At 57.9% G+C, this 13,396-nt stretch overlaps 1 protein-coding gene across 1 annotated transcript in view; it reads left to right on the top strand.

The window, feature by feature from the left end:
- The window catches only part of MACROD1 (mono-ADP ribosylhydrolase 1), a 209,950-nt gene that overhangs the window by 188,025 nt on the left and 8,529 nt on the right, over positions 1-13,396 (top strand). The window contains exon 5 of the mRNA XM_065408286.1: positions 8,153-8,269. Within this exon, the coding sequence (XP_065264358.1) occupies positions 8,153-8,269 (117 nt within the window). The remainder of the gene's footprint in view (positions 1-8,152; positions 8,270-13,396) is intronic.

Raw genomic sequence — 13,396 nt, 5'->3', positions numbered from 1 at the left:
TAATTGTGTCGAAATTGGCAGTGGAAAAATTTGTGCTTTGTTTTCACTTGGTCATTTTGCTTATCATTCTATTATACATTTAACCTTCTGAAAAGGAAACATTGGACGGTTTTCCCAGAATGTCGTTGCACGTTACATTTCCACGTTCGTGTTCTGACCAGGGCCAGCTCCAGGCACCAGCCGACCAACCACGGGCTTGGAGCGGCACCTTATAAGGGGCGGCCAATGTTGGGGTGGTGGGGGGCGCTCGCGGTGTTTTTGTTTTTGTTCGCGGGGCGGCGCTGGAGGGTTTTTTGTTTTTTTCGGTGGCGTGGCGTGACGCGGCGCTGGGGGGGGCGGGGACTTCAGCGGCGGGGCGCTGGGAGGGCGGGGGTTTGGGCGGGCCGGCCCGGCGCGGCCTGGCACTCCGGGGGTTTGGGCGGCCCGGCCCGGCGCTTGGAGGGGAGCGGGGATTTGGCTGGCGCAGAGCTCCAGGGGTTTGGGCGGCCTGGCGCGGCGCTCGGGGGGGGGTTGGCCGGCCCAGCGCAGCGCTCTGAGGGTTTGGGCGGCCCGGCAAGGCCCTCGGAGGTGCGGGGGTTTGGGCGGCCCGGCGAGGCGCTTGGGTGGGGGTGGGGGTTTGGGCGGCCCAGCGAGGCGCTCGGGTGGGGGCGCGGGTTTGGGCGGCCCGGTGCAGCGCTCGGGGTTTTGAGCGGCCCGGCGCTCTGGGGGTTTTGGGCGACCCAGTGCTCGGGGGGGGGGGGTTGGGCGGCACTGGGGGGGGGGGGGTGTTACGGCGGGGCGGCGCTCTTCTTTTTTGCCTGGGGCGGCAAAAAAGTTAGAGCTGGCCCTGGTTCTGACCCAGGAAAAAGCGCAGAACTTCCCACAGTTCTGAGTTCCGTCTAGCTCCAAATGAGACAAGGGTTTTAATTTGAGACAAAAAACCGCCCTGGAAATGGTGGAGGAAAATAGAATATTGTATTCCATCGTTATTGACACACATGAACTTTGCATACAAGTATAACATCTTATTCCTAGCCCTGTATTGGGTTGCAGTCGTGGGAGGGGCGTGGGGTCTAGTGGATTAGAGCAGTGGTTCTCAAAGCCGGTCCGCTGCATGTTCAGGGAAAGTCCCTGGCAGGCCGGGCCGGTTTGTTTACCAGCCGCGTCCGCAGGTTTGGCTGATCGTGGTTCGCCGCTCTAGGCCAATGGGGGCTGCGGGAAGCAGCACAGGCCGAGAGATGTGCTGGCCGTCCTTCCCGCAGCCCCCATTGGCCTGGAGCGGCGAACCACGGTCAGTGGGAGCCGCGATCGGCCGAACCTGTGGACACGGCAGGTAAACAAACCGGTCCGGCCCGCCAGGGGCTTTCCCTGAACAAGCGGCGGACCGGCTTTGAGAACCACTGGATTAGAGCGTGGAGGGGTGTCTGGGAATCAAGATTTCTTCCGGGTTCTATTTCCAGCTTTTAGAGAGGAGTGGGGTGTAATGTTTAGAGCGGGGGGGCTGGGAGCCAGAACTCCTGGGTTCTATCCCTGCCCCATAGAAGGAAGTGTGTAGTAATGGTTACAGTAGGAACCTGAGACACGGTCATCAGAACTGACCCAGAGGGGAGAGCGCCCCCTGCTGAGCCCCCCACTCTGCAGCACAGTGCCCCCAGCATTGTATTCCATCAATGAGTTCCCAGGGGAGAGCGCCCCCTACTGAGCCCCACAGCACAGAGCTTTTGAAAATCAGGCCGCTTATTTTAAGAGCCAGAAAACACAATTTGGAGGAGCCTATATTTAGGCCCCGCCCCCAGCTCTGAAAATTGGGACGCGTGACACGGAGACAGGGATCACTGGCTGTTTGCCTTAAAGCCCAGCTCCCCTCCCCGAATCCACGGGCTCTCCAAGGACCCACGGTCCCAGCTTCTAGGTGCTTCCAACTTGCTGAGCCAGCACTGATTCTGCTTTGCATCACGAGTCTTTCACGCTCTCTGCCTTTTATAGCCCGTCTCTGACTCCCACCCTCCTGCCCCTTCTCTGCACATCCGCAGTGTTCGCCTGCGTCCCTCGCCATGGTGCCAGAAAACAACAGCCGACGTAGAGCAAGTCCCTGGCATGGCTTCCCCCTTGGAAATGGCATCCCCTGGGCAAAGGACTAGAGAAGGGAAGCCCCGCTGGAGAGATGCCATGGCATGAAGGGTACCTGCCCACGGGCAGCATGGGCTGGCAGGGTGAGCAGAGACTATCCGAGTGCGCCAGACCTCCAGCCGGTGTAAATTGGCCGTAGCTCTATTGGTGTCACTGGGCCAGATCCCCAGCCACTGTAAATTGGCCATAGCTCCATTGGTGTCAATGGGCCAGATCCCCAGCCACTGTAAATTGGCCATAGCTCCATTGGTGTCAATGGGCCAGATCCCCAGCTGGTGTAAATTGTCCATAGCTCCATTGGTGTCACTGGGTCAGATCCCCAGCCACTGTAAATTGGCTCCACTGACATCCATGGACTGGGCCCTTTGCATCAGCCGGGGATCTGGCCTTAAATAATTAGCCGTTCTAGCCCAGTGGGGGGCAGGATCTGGTCCAGGTCTTTCCATGCTAAACAGTGCAAGATGAGGAATCACAGGGAGCAGGTCAGGGGGCTCAGAAAGGAAATATAGGACTCCTGGGAGGGGAGTGGGGTCTAATAGTTAGAGTGGGAGTGGGAGGCAGAACTCCTGGGTTCCATTCCTACGTCTTGGAAAGGAATGGGGTCCATTGGTTAGAGCGAGGGTGGGAGGCAGGACTCCTGGGTTCCATTCCTGCCTCTGGGAAAGGAGTGGGGTCCGTTGGTTAGAGCGGGGGTGGGAGGCAGGACTCCTGGGTTCCATTCCAGTCACCGAGAGGGAAGTGGGGTGCAGTGAGTGAGAGCAGGGGTCGGTTTGTACAGCCTGTATTTCTGAGGTGCTGGCCACGGGCCGTGGGGATCTGTCCCTCCCTGGCACATCCTGTAATGCACAGTTACGTGCCTGGCTCCCGGTTGCCCGGACCCCAGCCGCAGGGAGGGAGGGAGAGAGCCGTAATTGTCTGTGATGAGATTGCAGCGGGAATAATCCCTCGCTGACAGATGGCTCCGGGGTCCATTCCCTTATGTAAGGGATAAAGGGGAAGTGGATTACTGGCGCTATCCCATTGCGCTGCCCTTCAGATGGGATTAGGGTCTTCATTATACAGACCAGGCTGCCTAATCAGACGCTCCCTGGCTGAGCCGTGGGTGGATGGCTGCTCTACAGGGCGCGGGGGCGGGGGGGGAGGGGCGAAGGGGGAGCCATTCCCAGGGGGATTCTGGACAATTTAGGACAAATGGACTGTGCCTTGACCCCAGTGGACCTGTGTGCAACCATGCCAAAGCCTGGTCAGTCATCCCTGCATTGGCCATCTGGAGGGGAGTGGGATCTACTGGTTAGAGCTGGGGGGCTGGGCATCAGGACTGCTGGTTTCTGTCCCCAGTTGCAGGAGGGCATGGGGTCTGGTGGATGAGAACAGGGGCAACTGGGAGTCATCATTTCTGGGTTTTGTTCCCGGCTCTGGAATGGTAGTGGGGTCTAGTGGCTATAACATGGGACTGAGACACTGGGATAAGTATTGATTTCCATAGTACAGAGCCCCGTATTGAGCCCCAACTCTGCTCCCTGCAGCTCAGTGTCTCCTAGCACTGCCATGGGCACTGGGGTCTGCACTCACTGTGGCGGGGGAGGGGGAAGCACCTCCTACTGAGCCCCACTCCGTGGATCCTGGTCATCCCATGGGGGTCCCTGCTGATCCTCCCATCTCCTCAGAATCTGCAGGGCTGGGATATTGCCTGCACGAGGCGGGGAAGGGGGGCGGGTGTTTTAACAGGAGGGTGCTACAGACCCCTTGTGGGTTTGCAAATCAGAGCCAGGAGGCCACCCCCCAGTGGCTCTGTCTGTGCGTCTGTCTCCATCTCTCTGTCTGTGCACCAGACACATCATCCACTCCCCAGACAGAGAGCACTTGTGTGGTTGTTTATTTCATGATCTCACGTGCACACACACACGCCGCACGCACACATACACACACACACACTCTGCCCTTTCCCAGGCACCGCTCTCCTTTCTGCAGCTGTCATTTCCAGTCGCCATCCGGGGACCCATTCCAGCAGGCTCAGCGGGAGGGGGGGGAGGCAAACTGGGGAGCAATGGGAAAAGAGCTCACACTAACAAGGCACATGTCAGGGAGGAGGGCAGTGGGATCCAGTGGTTAGAGCTGTGGGATTGGGAGTAAGGCTCCAAGGTTCTACCCCCAGTTCTGGGCGGGGAGAGGGGCCTAGTGGGTTAGGTCAGCCCAGAGTCAGGACTCCTGGGTTCCATCCCCAACTCTGGGCTGTTTGCAGCATGGTCAGTCAAGTACCTTTCCCTAAAGGAGCCTGGATGGGGGCCATTCATCCTTTAGGGTGCTTGAGTTCTGCTGTGCTAGACTCCCACACCTGCCCTGGGGACTTGCTCCCCTCCCATCTCACTGGAGTAATTGCGTCCCCCAGGGATCTCTGTACAACCCACTCCCGGCTCCACCTCAGAGGTGGCTGCATCTCAGTGGCCGGTGCAGGGAACTAGGTGCAGTATATTTTTGCAGGATTGTAGCCCCTGGTTTGCAATGCATGCTGGGGATTTCCACTCACACACACACACACACTCTGGAGTGTGCCCTGCGATTGCTCTGACCCGTGCTCATTCCTGGCACGAGGGCTCCCCTGGCGTCCAGCCGCCTTGACTCCGCCAGAAGCTCTCGGTAGGAATGTGGCTTTGCAGGGTCATGAAGGCTTTAGCTGAGATCTGTGCAGCCTCGGAGTCGGGGCTAGGGCAGGAAAGGTAACCCCCAACCCACAGGCCCACGCCGGCTCCTCACACACCCACACAAAGTGGTACAACATTGTATCTTCTCCTTGGCTAGAGTGATCTACCTATGGATCGCGGGGGGGGGGCTGTCCCCAGGGCAGGCAGAGGGGGATGGGCTGGCTGCGGGAAATGAGACGTGGAGTCTCTCCCCTCTTGTCGTCCCTGGCTCTGATCCAGCCCTAGGGCAGAGGACTGGTTGGCTGGGGAGGGGAGCTAAATTTGGTGAGTCAGGCCATTTCCCAGCAGAGAGATGGATGAGTGTGTGGGGGTCCCTCTAGGATGGGTTGGGAGACCTTGGGGGGAGGGGTGCTCTCCCCCCACTCTCGCTCTGGGGGTTTATGAATCCAGCAGCAAATAACCCCGGGTGGGGACGGGGGATTCAAAGCTCCGCTGTGCAGAGTGGAAATGACAGGCGCCTCCCCCGGGGCCAGGAGCTTCCAAAAATAGCCCCTCCATGCGCAGCCTGCCGCGGGAACGGGGGCACAACTGGCCTCCAAAGCATCATCCCCCAGCCCCTGCTGGCACCCAGCCCCCCCCCCCCCGCACTGTCCCTCCCAACCCTGCTGGCACCCAGCCCCTCCCCCACTGTCCCTCCCAACCCTGCTGGCACCCAGCCCCCCCCCCCCCACTGTCCCTCCCAACCCTGCTGGCACCCAGCCCCTCCCCCACTGTCCCTCCCAACCCTGCCGGCACCCAGCCCCTCCCCCACTGTCCCTCCCAACCCTGCTGGCACCCAGCCCCCCCCCCACTGTCCCTCCCAACCCTGCTGGCACCCAGCCCCTCCCCCACTGTCCCTCCCAACCCAGCCCAGCTGGCACCCAGCCCCCCCCCCGCACTGTCCCTCCCAACCCTGCTGGCACCCAGCCCCTCCCCCATTGTCCCTCCCAACCCTGCCAGCATTCAGCCCCCCCCTACTGTGCTTCCCAACCCAGCCAGCACCCAGCACCCCCCCGTCCCTCCCAGCCCAGCCAGCCCCCAGCCCCCACTCTCCCTCCCAACCCAGCCCCCCCACTGTCCCTCCCAACCCTGCTGTCACCCAGCCCCACCCCCATTGTCCCTCCCAACCCTGCTGGCACCCAGTCCCCCCGCCCCATCCCCCACTGTCCCCCAACCCAGCCAGAACCCAACCCCCCTCCCCCACTGTCCCCCAACCCTGCTGGCATCCAACCCCCTACCTCACCCAGCTGCATCACCCACTGTCCACCCCAACCCTGCCAGCACCCAACCCCCATGTCCCACTGGTGTCCCTGTCCCTTCCAGCCCCCAACTTCTGCCCCCCATTCCTTCCTGCACCTCATCCCTCACTGTCTCCCCCACTGGCACCCAACCCCCTGTCCCTGCCAGCCCCCCACTGCTGCCCATCCCCCACTGTGTCCCCCTGTCAGCATCACCTGCCCTCCATCTCCCATCGAATCCCACATCCCCCTATTCCCCACTGCCGCCCCATCACCCAGCCCCTGCTGGCACCAAAACCCATCCCCTACTTGACTCCCTTCCTCCTGGCCCCCCAGCTTCTTCCATTCCCCTTCTATCCCCCACGTGCCCCTACTGTGCACTGACTACTAGACCCCACTCCCACCCCCTCACGCCCACGCCCTGACACTACCCCAGATGCACACACCCAGGGAGCTGTCAGCGCACCTAGCGCTCTGTGCCATGTTCCAGCACTGGCTGCAATCCAGCCCAGTTCCCCTCTGCCCCCCATCAGGCCCAGCGGGTGAAATATTGCTTTATGGATCGCAGGATGGACTGGCAACGAGCTAATAATGGAGACACCCAATCAATGTGTCACTGTAATGAACTCGGTGTTGACAACACCCTCCCACCCGCCCGCCTGGGCATCCCCGCCCCACCCCACTGAGGGAGGGGATCTAATGGTTAGAGAAGGGGGATGGGCAGTCAGGACCCCAGGGAATCTATGTTTGGCTCGGGGAGGGGAGGGGAGTGGGAGTTGGGACACCTGGGTTCTATCCCACATCTGTGAGGGGAGTGATGACTAGTGGTTAGATCAGCTGCAGTGACTGACACATGGACGACACCTCCATTGCCTGCTAATCCCCCGATCAGTGTGTAAATCCCTCTCGCTCAGTGAATCTGGAAAGGGGGGATTGTTTTCAAAAAATAATTATAATCTGCTTCGGCTTATTTTTATGATCCATCCACCTACTCCTCCCTGGGGGGAGAATGGATGGCGGAGAATGGGACTGGGACAGGATTCATTAGCTCTAACGGATTGAGATCTATAATAGGATTGGAGGCCTGAAGGGGGATGGCCAACCGGGTTAGGGTCTCTATCCCCCAGCAGCCCCCAGCTGTGGGGGATGTGGGCACTTGTGTGCATTCAAACAGCCAGCGCTATGCGGGGTGGGGATGCCAGTGGGTTTATCCTCTAGCAGAAGGATGGTGGCCCAGGGCCCTGGACTATCCCTGTTAAACAAAGAATTTAGTCTCTGGCTTCTTTGTGGCAGGACAGCAAAGGGAGATGTCTATCTAGTGGGCTGGGAATCAGGACTCCTGGGTTCTATTCCCAGATCTGGGTGGGGAGTGGGGTCTAGTGGTTAGAGCAGGAGGGCTGGGAGCCAGAATTCTTGGGTTATATTCCCACCTCTGCCACTAACCTCCTAGGGCAAGTCCCTTCCCCCGCAGTGCCTGTTTCCCTCTCCCACCCTTTGTCCACTTAGACTGTGAGAGCTCGGGGCAGGGACCATCTCTCCCTATGTCTGCAGCACCCCCGACAGGGCCCTGACCTGAGTGGGTGGCCTCTCGATGCTCCTGCAATATCTGTAAGGACCCCCATCACCTTCCAGGGATCATCAGCTGGGATTTGGATAGGGTGACCAGACGTCCCGATAAAATTGGGACCGTCCCGATTTTTAGGTGTTTGTCCCTCGTCCCGACCGATCTCTGGTCGGGACGCAATTTGTCCCAATATTTGGCTCCGCCGGCATTTTTTTTTTTTTTCTCTGCCGACAGACACACACCCCCCCCCCCCCCCCGTCCCGATATTTTCTTCCTCTCATCTGGTCACCCTAGATTTGGACCTTCAGCCCCGAAATCTCTTAGGCTAAGGGTATTATGTTGGTAGCAGTAACAGGGCAGTTAACCATTTATGTTGACCGCCCCCCAGTGGCAGCAGGCAGTACTGCACCCTGCAGGGCTGCAGCAGCTCCAGAAGTCCCCAGTGGCAGTAGGCGGCACTGCACCCTGCCATGCCCAGCGGTGACATTACTGGTGGGACTGTGCCCCTGACTGTATTGCTTGATGCCAGGATAACCTTTTGCCTCCTCTCTGCCTTGCAGTGGACGGGTGCATTCACCGGGCTGCCGGGGAGCTGCTCAAAGAGGAATGCCGATCCCTGAACGGGTGTGAGACAGGGAAAGCCAAGCTCAGCTGTGGATACCGGCTCCCAGCCAAATGTGAGTGTCACCGGCCGGGGGCCTTGTCTGTAGCATCCGTTGGGTCTAGCAGGCCAGGCTGCGGTGCTGTGGCTTGGTGGTGCCGGGGCCGCGCCCATTGCTGCTTTGTGCAGCACACAGGACGTCACAGATTCAGCTCCCCAGGGAATCAGGTGCAGAAGGGGTGGCCCATTGAAGAGAAAGGCTGGCCCACTGGGTAGAGGGATAGCCAGAGGCTTAGGAGAGACAGGTTCAAATTCCTGCTCAGCCCTAGGCTTCCTGTAGGACCCTGGACAAATCATCGTGCCTCAGTTTCCCATCTGTATAACAGGGATAACAGCACTGCCCGGCCTCACACATTACAGTGTGTGTGTGGAGGGGGCGGGGAATTGAGGAGACATGTATCTCAATTGCTCTGATACTCCGGTTTAGGTACCTGACACAGAGAGATCTGGGTCTCTGACTCTGTGCAGTCACTGGACATACTGGTGTAAACACTCCTGGGTAGCACTTTGCCCGGTACAGATGTGGCAGGAGAAGCAGGGCGCAGATGCCCGGAGCTGGGCAGAGTGTGTCTGTGTGAATTCAGCAGGAGACCTGAGTCCCAGCAAGTCAGCTGGTTGCTTATACAGCCCCTGTGTGACAGACACGCCTAAACTTCTGCACATGTACACACACACATTGGTCCTGCACATACACCCACCCCTGCCTGCATGTCCACACCTGCACAACACACAATCCCAGAGGTGCATGCACAGGCTGTCAACACACACAGAGGTGCACACCCACCCCCGAGTTTCAGCACCTGCACGCCAGCAAAAGCACATGTGGAAAACAAGCTGCGTCTGGGGGGATTTGCCTCATTGAGCCCCAGAGAGATGTGGCAGAAACAGCCCCGCGCTGCCTGGTGCCATCCCTCAGTGGGGGGAGCTGGGCCGGCTGGGGGCCAGCTGGAGGGGGCTGGCGAGAGAATCCCAGCTCTGAATGGGAGCGGAGCACTGGGAAATCTGGCTGGGGGTGATTGGGTGTGGATGGGAGGGGGTCCTGGCGTGTGTGTATAAAATGGGGTGTGTGTAAAGCTGGGTCAGGTTGGCTGTGTGGGTGGATCTGTCAGATTGTGGACTTGGGGGGTGTCAGGTTGTGGAGTTGGGGTGGGTGCGAGAAGCAGCGTAATCCTCCCCCTGCGTTTCGGAGCCAGCCCCATGGTGATGCACCGCAGTGGCCCAGCCAGCTGCTCTGCTGTGCTCATCAAGGGAAGGCGGGGCCACATCCATATGCCCAGCCAGGCCCTCGGGTCAGGAGGCCTGCAAGGCAGACCATGTCTGGGGGCTGCTCTAACCACCAGGCCCCACTCCCTTCCAGGAGTCTAGCTCCCAGCCCCCTGCTTTAACCACTGGACTCCATTCCCTTCCCAGAGCTGGGCGTGACCCCAAGAGTCCTGGCTCCCTGTTCTAAAGCCCTTCCTGTCATGCCTTGTGAATTTGCTGCCTTCCAGTGACATCTTGTGGCAAGTAGTTCCACAGCTTATTGTGTGTGTGACTGTGTGCATAAAAAGCAGTGTGTGTGTGACTGTGTGTAGAGCAGCATGTGTGTAAAGCAGTGTGCACCTCAAGTGGGTCAGTGTGTATGGAAAGCAGTACTTCTGCATGTGTAAAGCTGGGGGGGGTGTAAAGCAGGTGTGGGCAGGGTTCCCCAGTGTCACCCCCATGCTGTACCCCTGGGGGTCTGCCCTTCACTGCCATCAGAGAACTTTGGATTGAGGAGACCCCAGGTAGCTGGTGACTCCCCACCCCCGAGCTGTGCATTCCCCCCAGAGCAGAGGCACAGAGAGCTGGGGTCCCCACCATGATCCGGCTGGAAGGGAGGGGCCAGGAATGAGATCTGCCAGGGAAGGGGGGGTTGTTCTCAACTCCTCCCCCAAAGTCTCACCAGCTGCATCGCAGAATGACGTGCAACTGACGCCTGGGAGAGGGGGCCATGCACAGCATCATGCGCTCTGCCCGGGGGGCTCCCCAGCAGGGCATTGCAATGTGGGGGGCTGCAACCCCACTGGGTTATTGCAAATGGCTGGAGTCTTTGTGCTGAGCCCAGCCTAGAGGGTGGTGCACTGGACTGGGAGTCAGGATGCCTGGGTTCTATTGCCATTTACCTTGGGCAAGTCCATTCCCCTCTGTGCAACTCTGTTTTCCCACCCAGTCCCTGTGTATTTAGATTGTAAGCTCTTCTGGTTAAGGACTGTTGACTGAGATCAGGGCCCCATTGTGCCAGGCGCTGCACAGACCCCGACTGAGATCAGGGCCCCATTGTGCCAGGCGCTGCACAGACCCCGACTGAGATCAGGGCCCCATTGTGCCAGGCGCTGCACAGACCCTGAATGAGATCAGGGCCCCATTGTGCCAGGCACTGCACACACCGCGACCGAGATGTTACACACACCGTGATATCATACACACTCCTTCCCATCCCGCCCTCTCACAGACACGAACACTGAGTGCAGGAAGGTCTCAGCCGATGCTGATCTGCAAGGCCCGTTGGGACAGGCAGTGAGGGAAGGAGATGCCCCCCGCTGTTCCCTGCAGCACAGCTCCTCCCAACACCATCCTGGGGCAGAGGGGCCAGTGCTGACAGTGAGGGGGGAGAGCGCCTCCTACTGAACCCCCCCTGCACCCTGCAGCTCCTTACAGCCCCCCACCCAGGACCACCTGCAGCGCTGGGGAGATCTGTCATTCAGGCCCCTGGCTGCCGGCCATGCGTGTTATCAATAACATCCCGGAGGGGGGGGGGGAGTGAACAGCACTCTATTTATCAGGCTAATATTATAGACAAGAGCAGCAAATGCAAAGTGCTATCGACCGGGCTGTCAGGGAGAGGTATGATGTGGGGCAGGCAGCGATACGCTGTGCAAATGGCGGGGGCAGGGGAGTGGTAGGGTTGTGATCACACACACACTGATCTCACACACATTGATCTCACACTCACACACTGATCTCACATACACTGATCTCACACTCACACACTGATCACACACACTGATCTCACACATATTGATCTTACACACTAATCACACACACACACGGATCTCACACACACTGATCTCAACTCACACATTGATCTCACAGACTGATCTCACAGACTGATCTCACACTCACACAGTGATCAACACACTGATTTCAACTCACACACTGATCTCACACACACTGATCTCACACTCACAGATTGATCTCACACTCACACATTGATCTTACACACTGATCACACACACTGCACACTCACACACTGATCTCACACATAATGATCTCTCACACACACTGATCTCACATACACTGGTCTCGACTCACACTGATCCCACACACATTGATCTCACATACACTGATCTCACACTCACTGGTCACACACACACTGATCTCACACACATTGATTTTACACACTGATCACACACACACAGATCTCTCACACACTGATCTCAACTCACACACTGATCTCACACACATTGATCTTATACAAACTGATCTCACACACACTGATCTCAAACACACACATCTATATCACACCCACTGATCTCAACTCACACACTGATCTCTCACACATTGATCTCACACACATTGATCTTACACACTGATCACATGCACTGCACACTCACACACTGATCCCACACACATTGATCTTACACAAACTGATCTCACAGTCACACACTGATCTCAGACTGGTGGTTCGGTTCAATCCAGAGAGCCGGATAATGGAGGCTCAGCTCTACGGGGTTCTACTGTATACCAATAAAAATTGTATTCACCTGATACCTGTATATATTGTGGCAGGGGAACTAAAGTTCTGTGTTTAATTTTAATCATGGAAAAACAACGATTTCTATGGTTTTTTATCAGAGAATTTTGGCTTTTTTATCATGGAAAACTAGGATCCCTGCTGATCACACACGCCAATCTCACACACTGATCATGCACACATGCACACATAGAGATCACATGCACTGATTTCACACACAAGCACGCACTGATCTCACCCTCTGATCACACACACTGATATTACACACACACACACTGATCACACACATACTGATTATATACACATGCTGATCTCCCATGCACACACATTGATCTCTCTCACATACTGATCTAACACACACTGACAGGGGGGAGGGATAGCTCAGTGGTTTGAGTGTTGGCCTGCTAAACCCAGGGTTGTGAGCTCAATCTTTGAGGGGGCCATTTAGGGAACTGGGGTTCAAAAAAATCTGTCTGGACCCTTTTTGAACCCAGTTAGGTCCTGCTTTGAGCAGGGGGTTGGACTAGATGATCTCCTGAGGTCCCTTCCAACCCTATGATTCTATGACACACACACACTGATCTCTCTCCCTCTCTCTCTCACAAACACACACACACTGGTCTCACACAGACACATTGATAACACACGCTGATCTCACACCCACACAGATATCTCTCTCTCTCTCACACACACACACGCACACACACACACACACACACACACTGCAAATCAGCTCCTGGAGGGAGTCCCCAGCCCCAGAGCTTGTCGGGGTGGGTGGGGGAGGGGATGGATGGAGCCGGGGGATATGGCAGGGGATATGGCGAGGAGAAGGGACAGGCAGGCATGTAGGGGATGGGTGGGTGCATCCAGAATCAACCCAGAGCAAAATCTAATACGATGCACAAATAACATGATGGGGCCAGTAAATAACTAGGGCAGAGAAAGACACCCCCCTACTCTGCCAGAAGGGATAGGGTAGGGTCCTGAACCCCCCATGGCCCTGCACCCCCTGTGCTCCCTGCACTGCCTCCCTGTGTCCTCTTCACCCCCTGTGTCCCCTCCACTACCACTCTGTACCCCCTGAACTGCCCCTCTGTGCCCCCTGTGCCCTCTTGGCTCTTCTGCACCTGCAGTGTCACAGGGGTCCCCCTATGGCCCCATCCTGGCACTCTCCACTCCCCGCCTGGTCCATCCCTTGCATTGGGAAGGGAGTGGGGTCTAGTGGTTAGAGCACCTGGCAGTATATCGCCTGCCCCAACGAGGCTGTGGGGTTGGTTGCCCTCCCTCCCTGGCCTTTGTCCACTGCACGTGCCCCTCCCAGCCATGTCTCCCCCTTGCAGCCCTGAAAAGGACCCCTCCTGCCAAGCC

The sequence above is a fragment of the Emys orbicularis genome, chromosome 7 (assembly GCF_028017835.1).
Source record: "Emys orbicularis isolate rEmyOrb1 chromosome 7, rEmyOrb1.hap1, whole genome shotgun sequence".
In the NCBI taxonomy this organism is placed as follows: Eukaryota; Metazoa; Chordata; order Testudines; family Emydidae; genus Emys; species Emys orbicularis.
The sequence above is the reverse complement of the archived record's forward strand: the minus strand, read 5'-3'. Positions and strand labels throughout refer to the sequence as shown.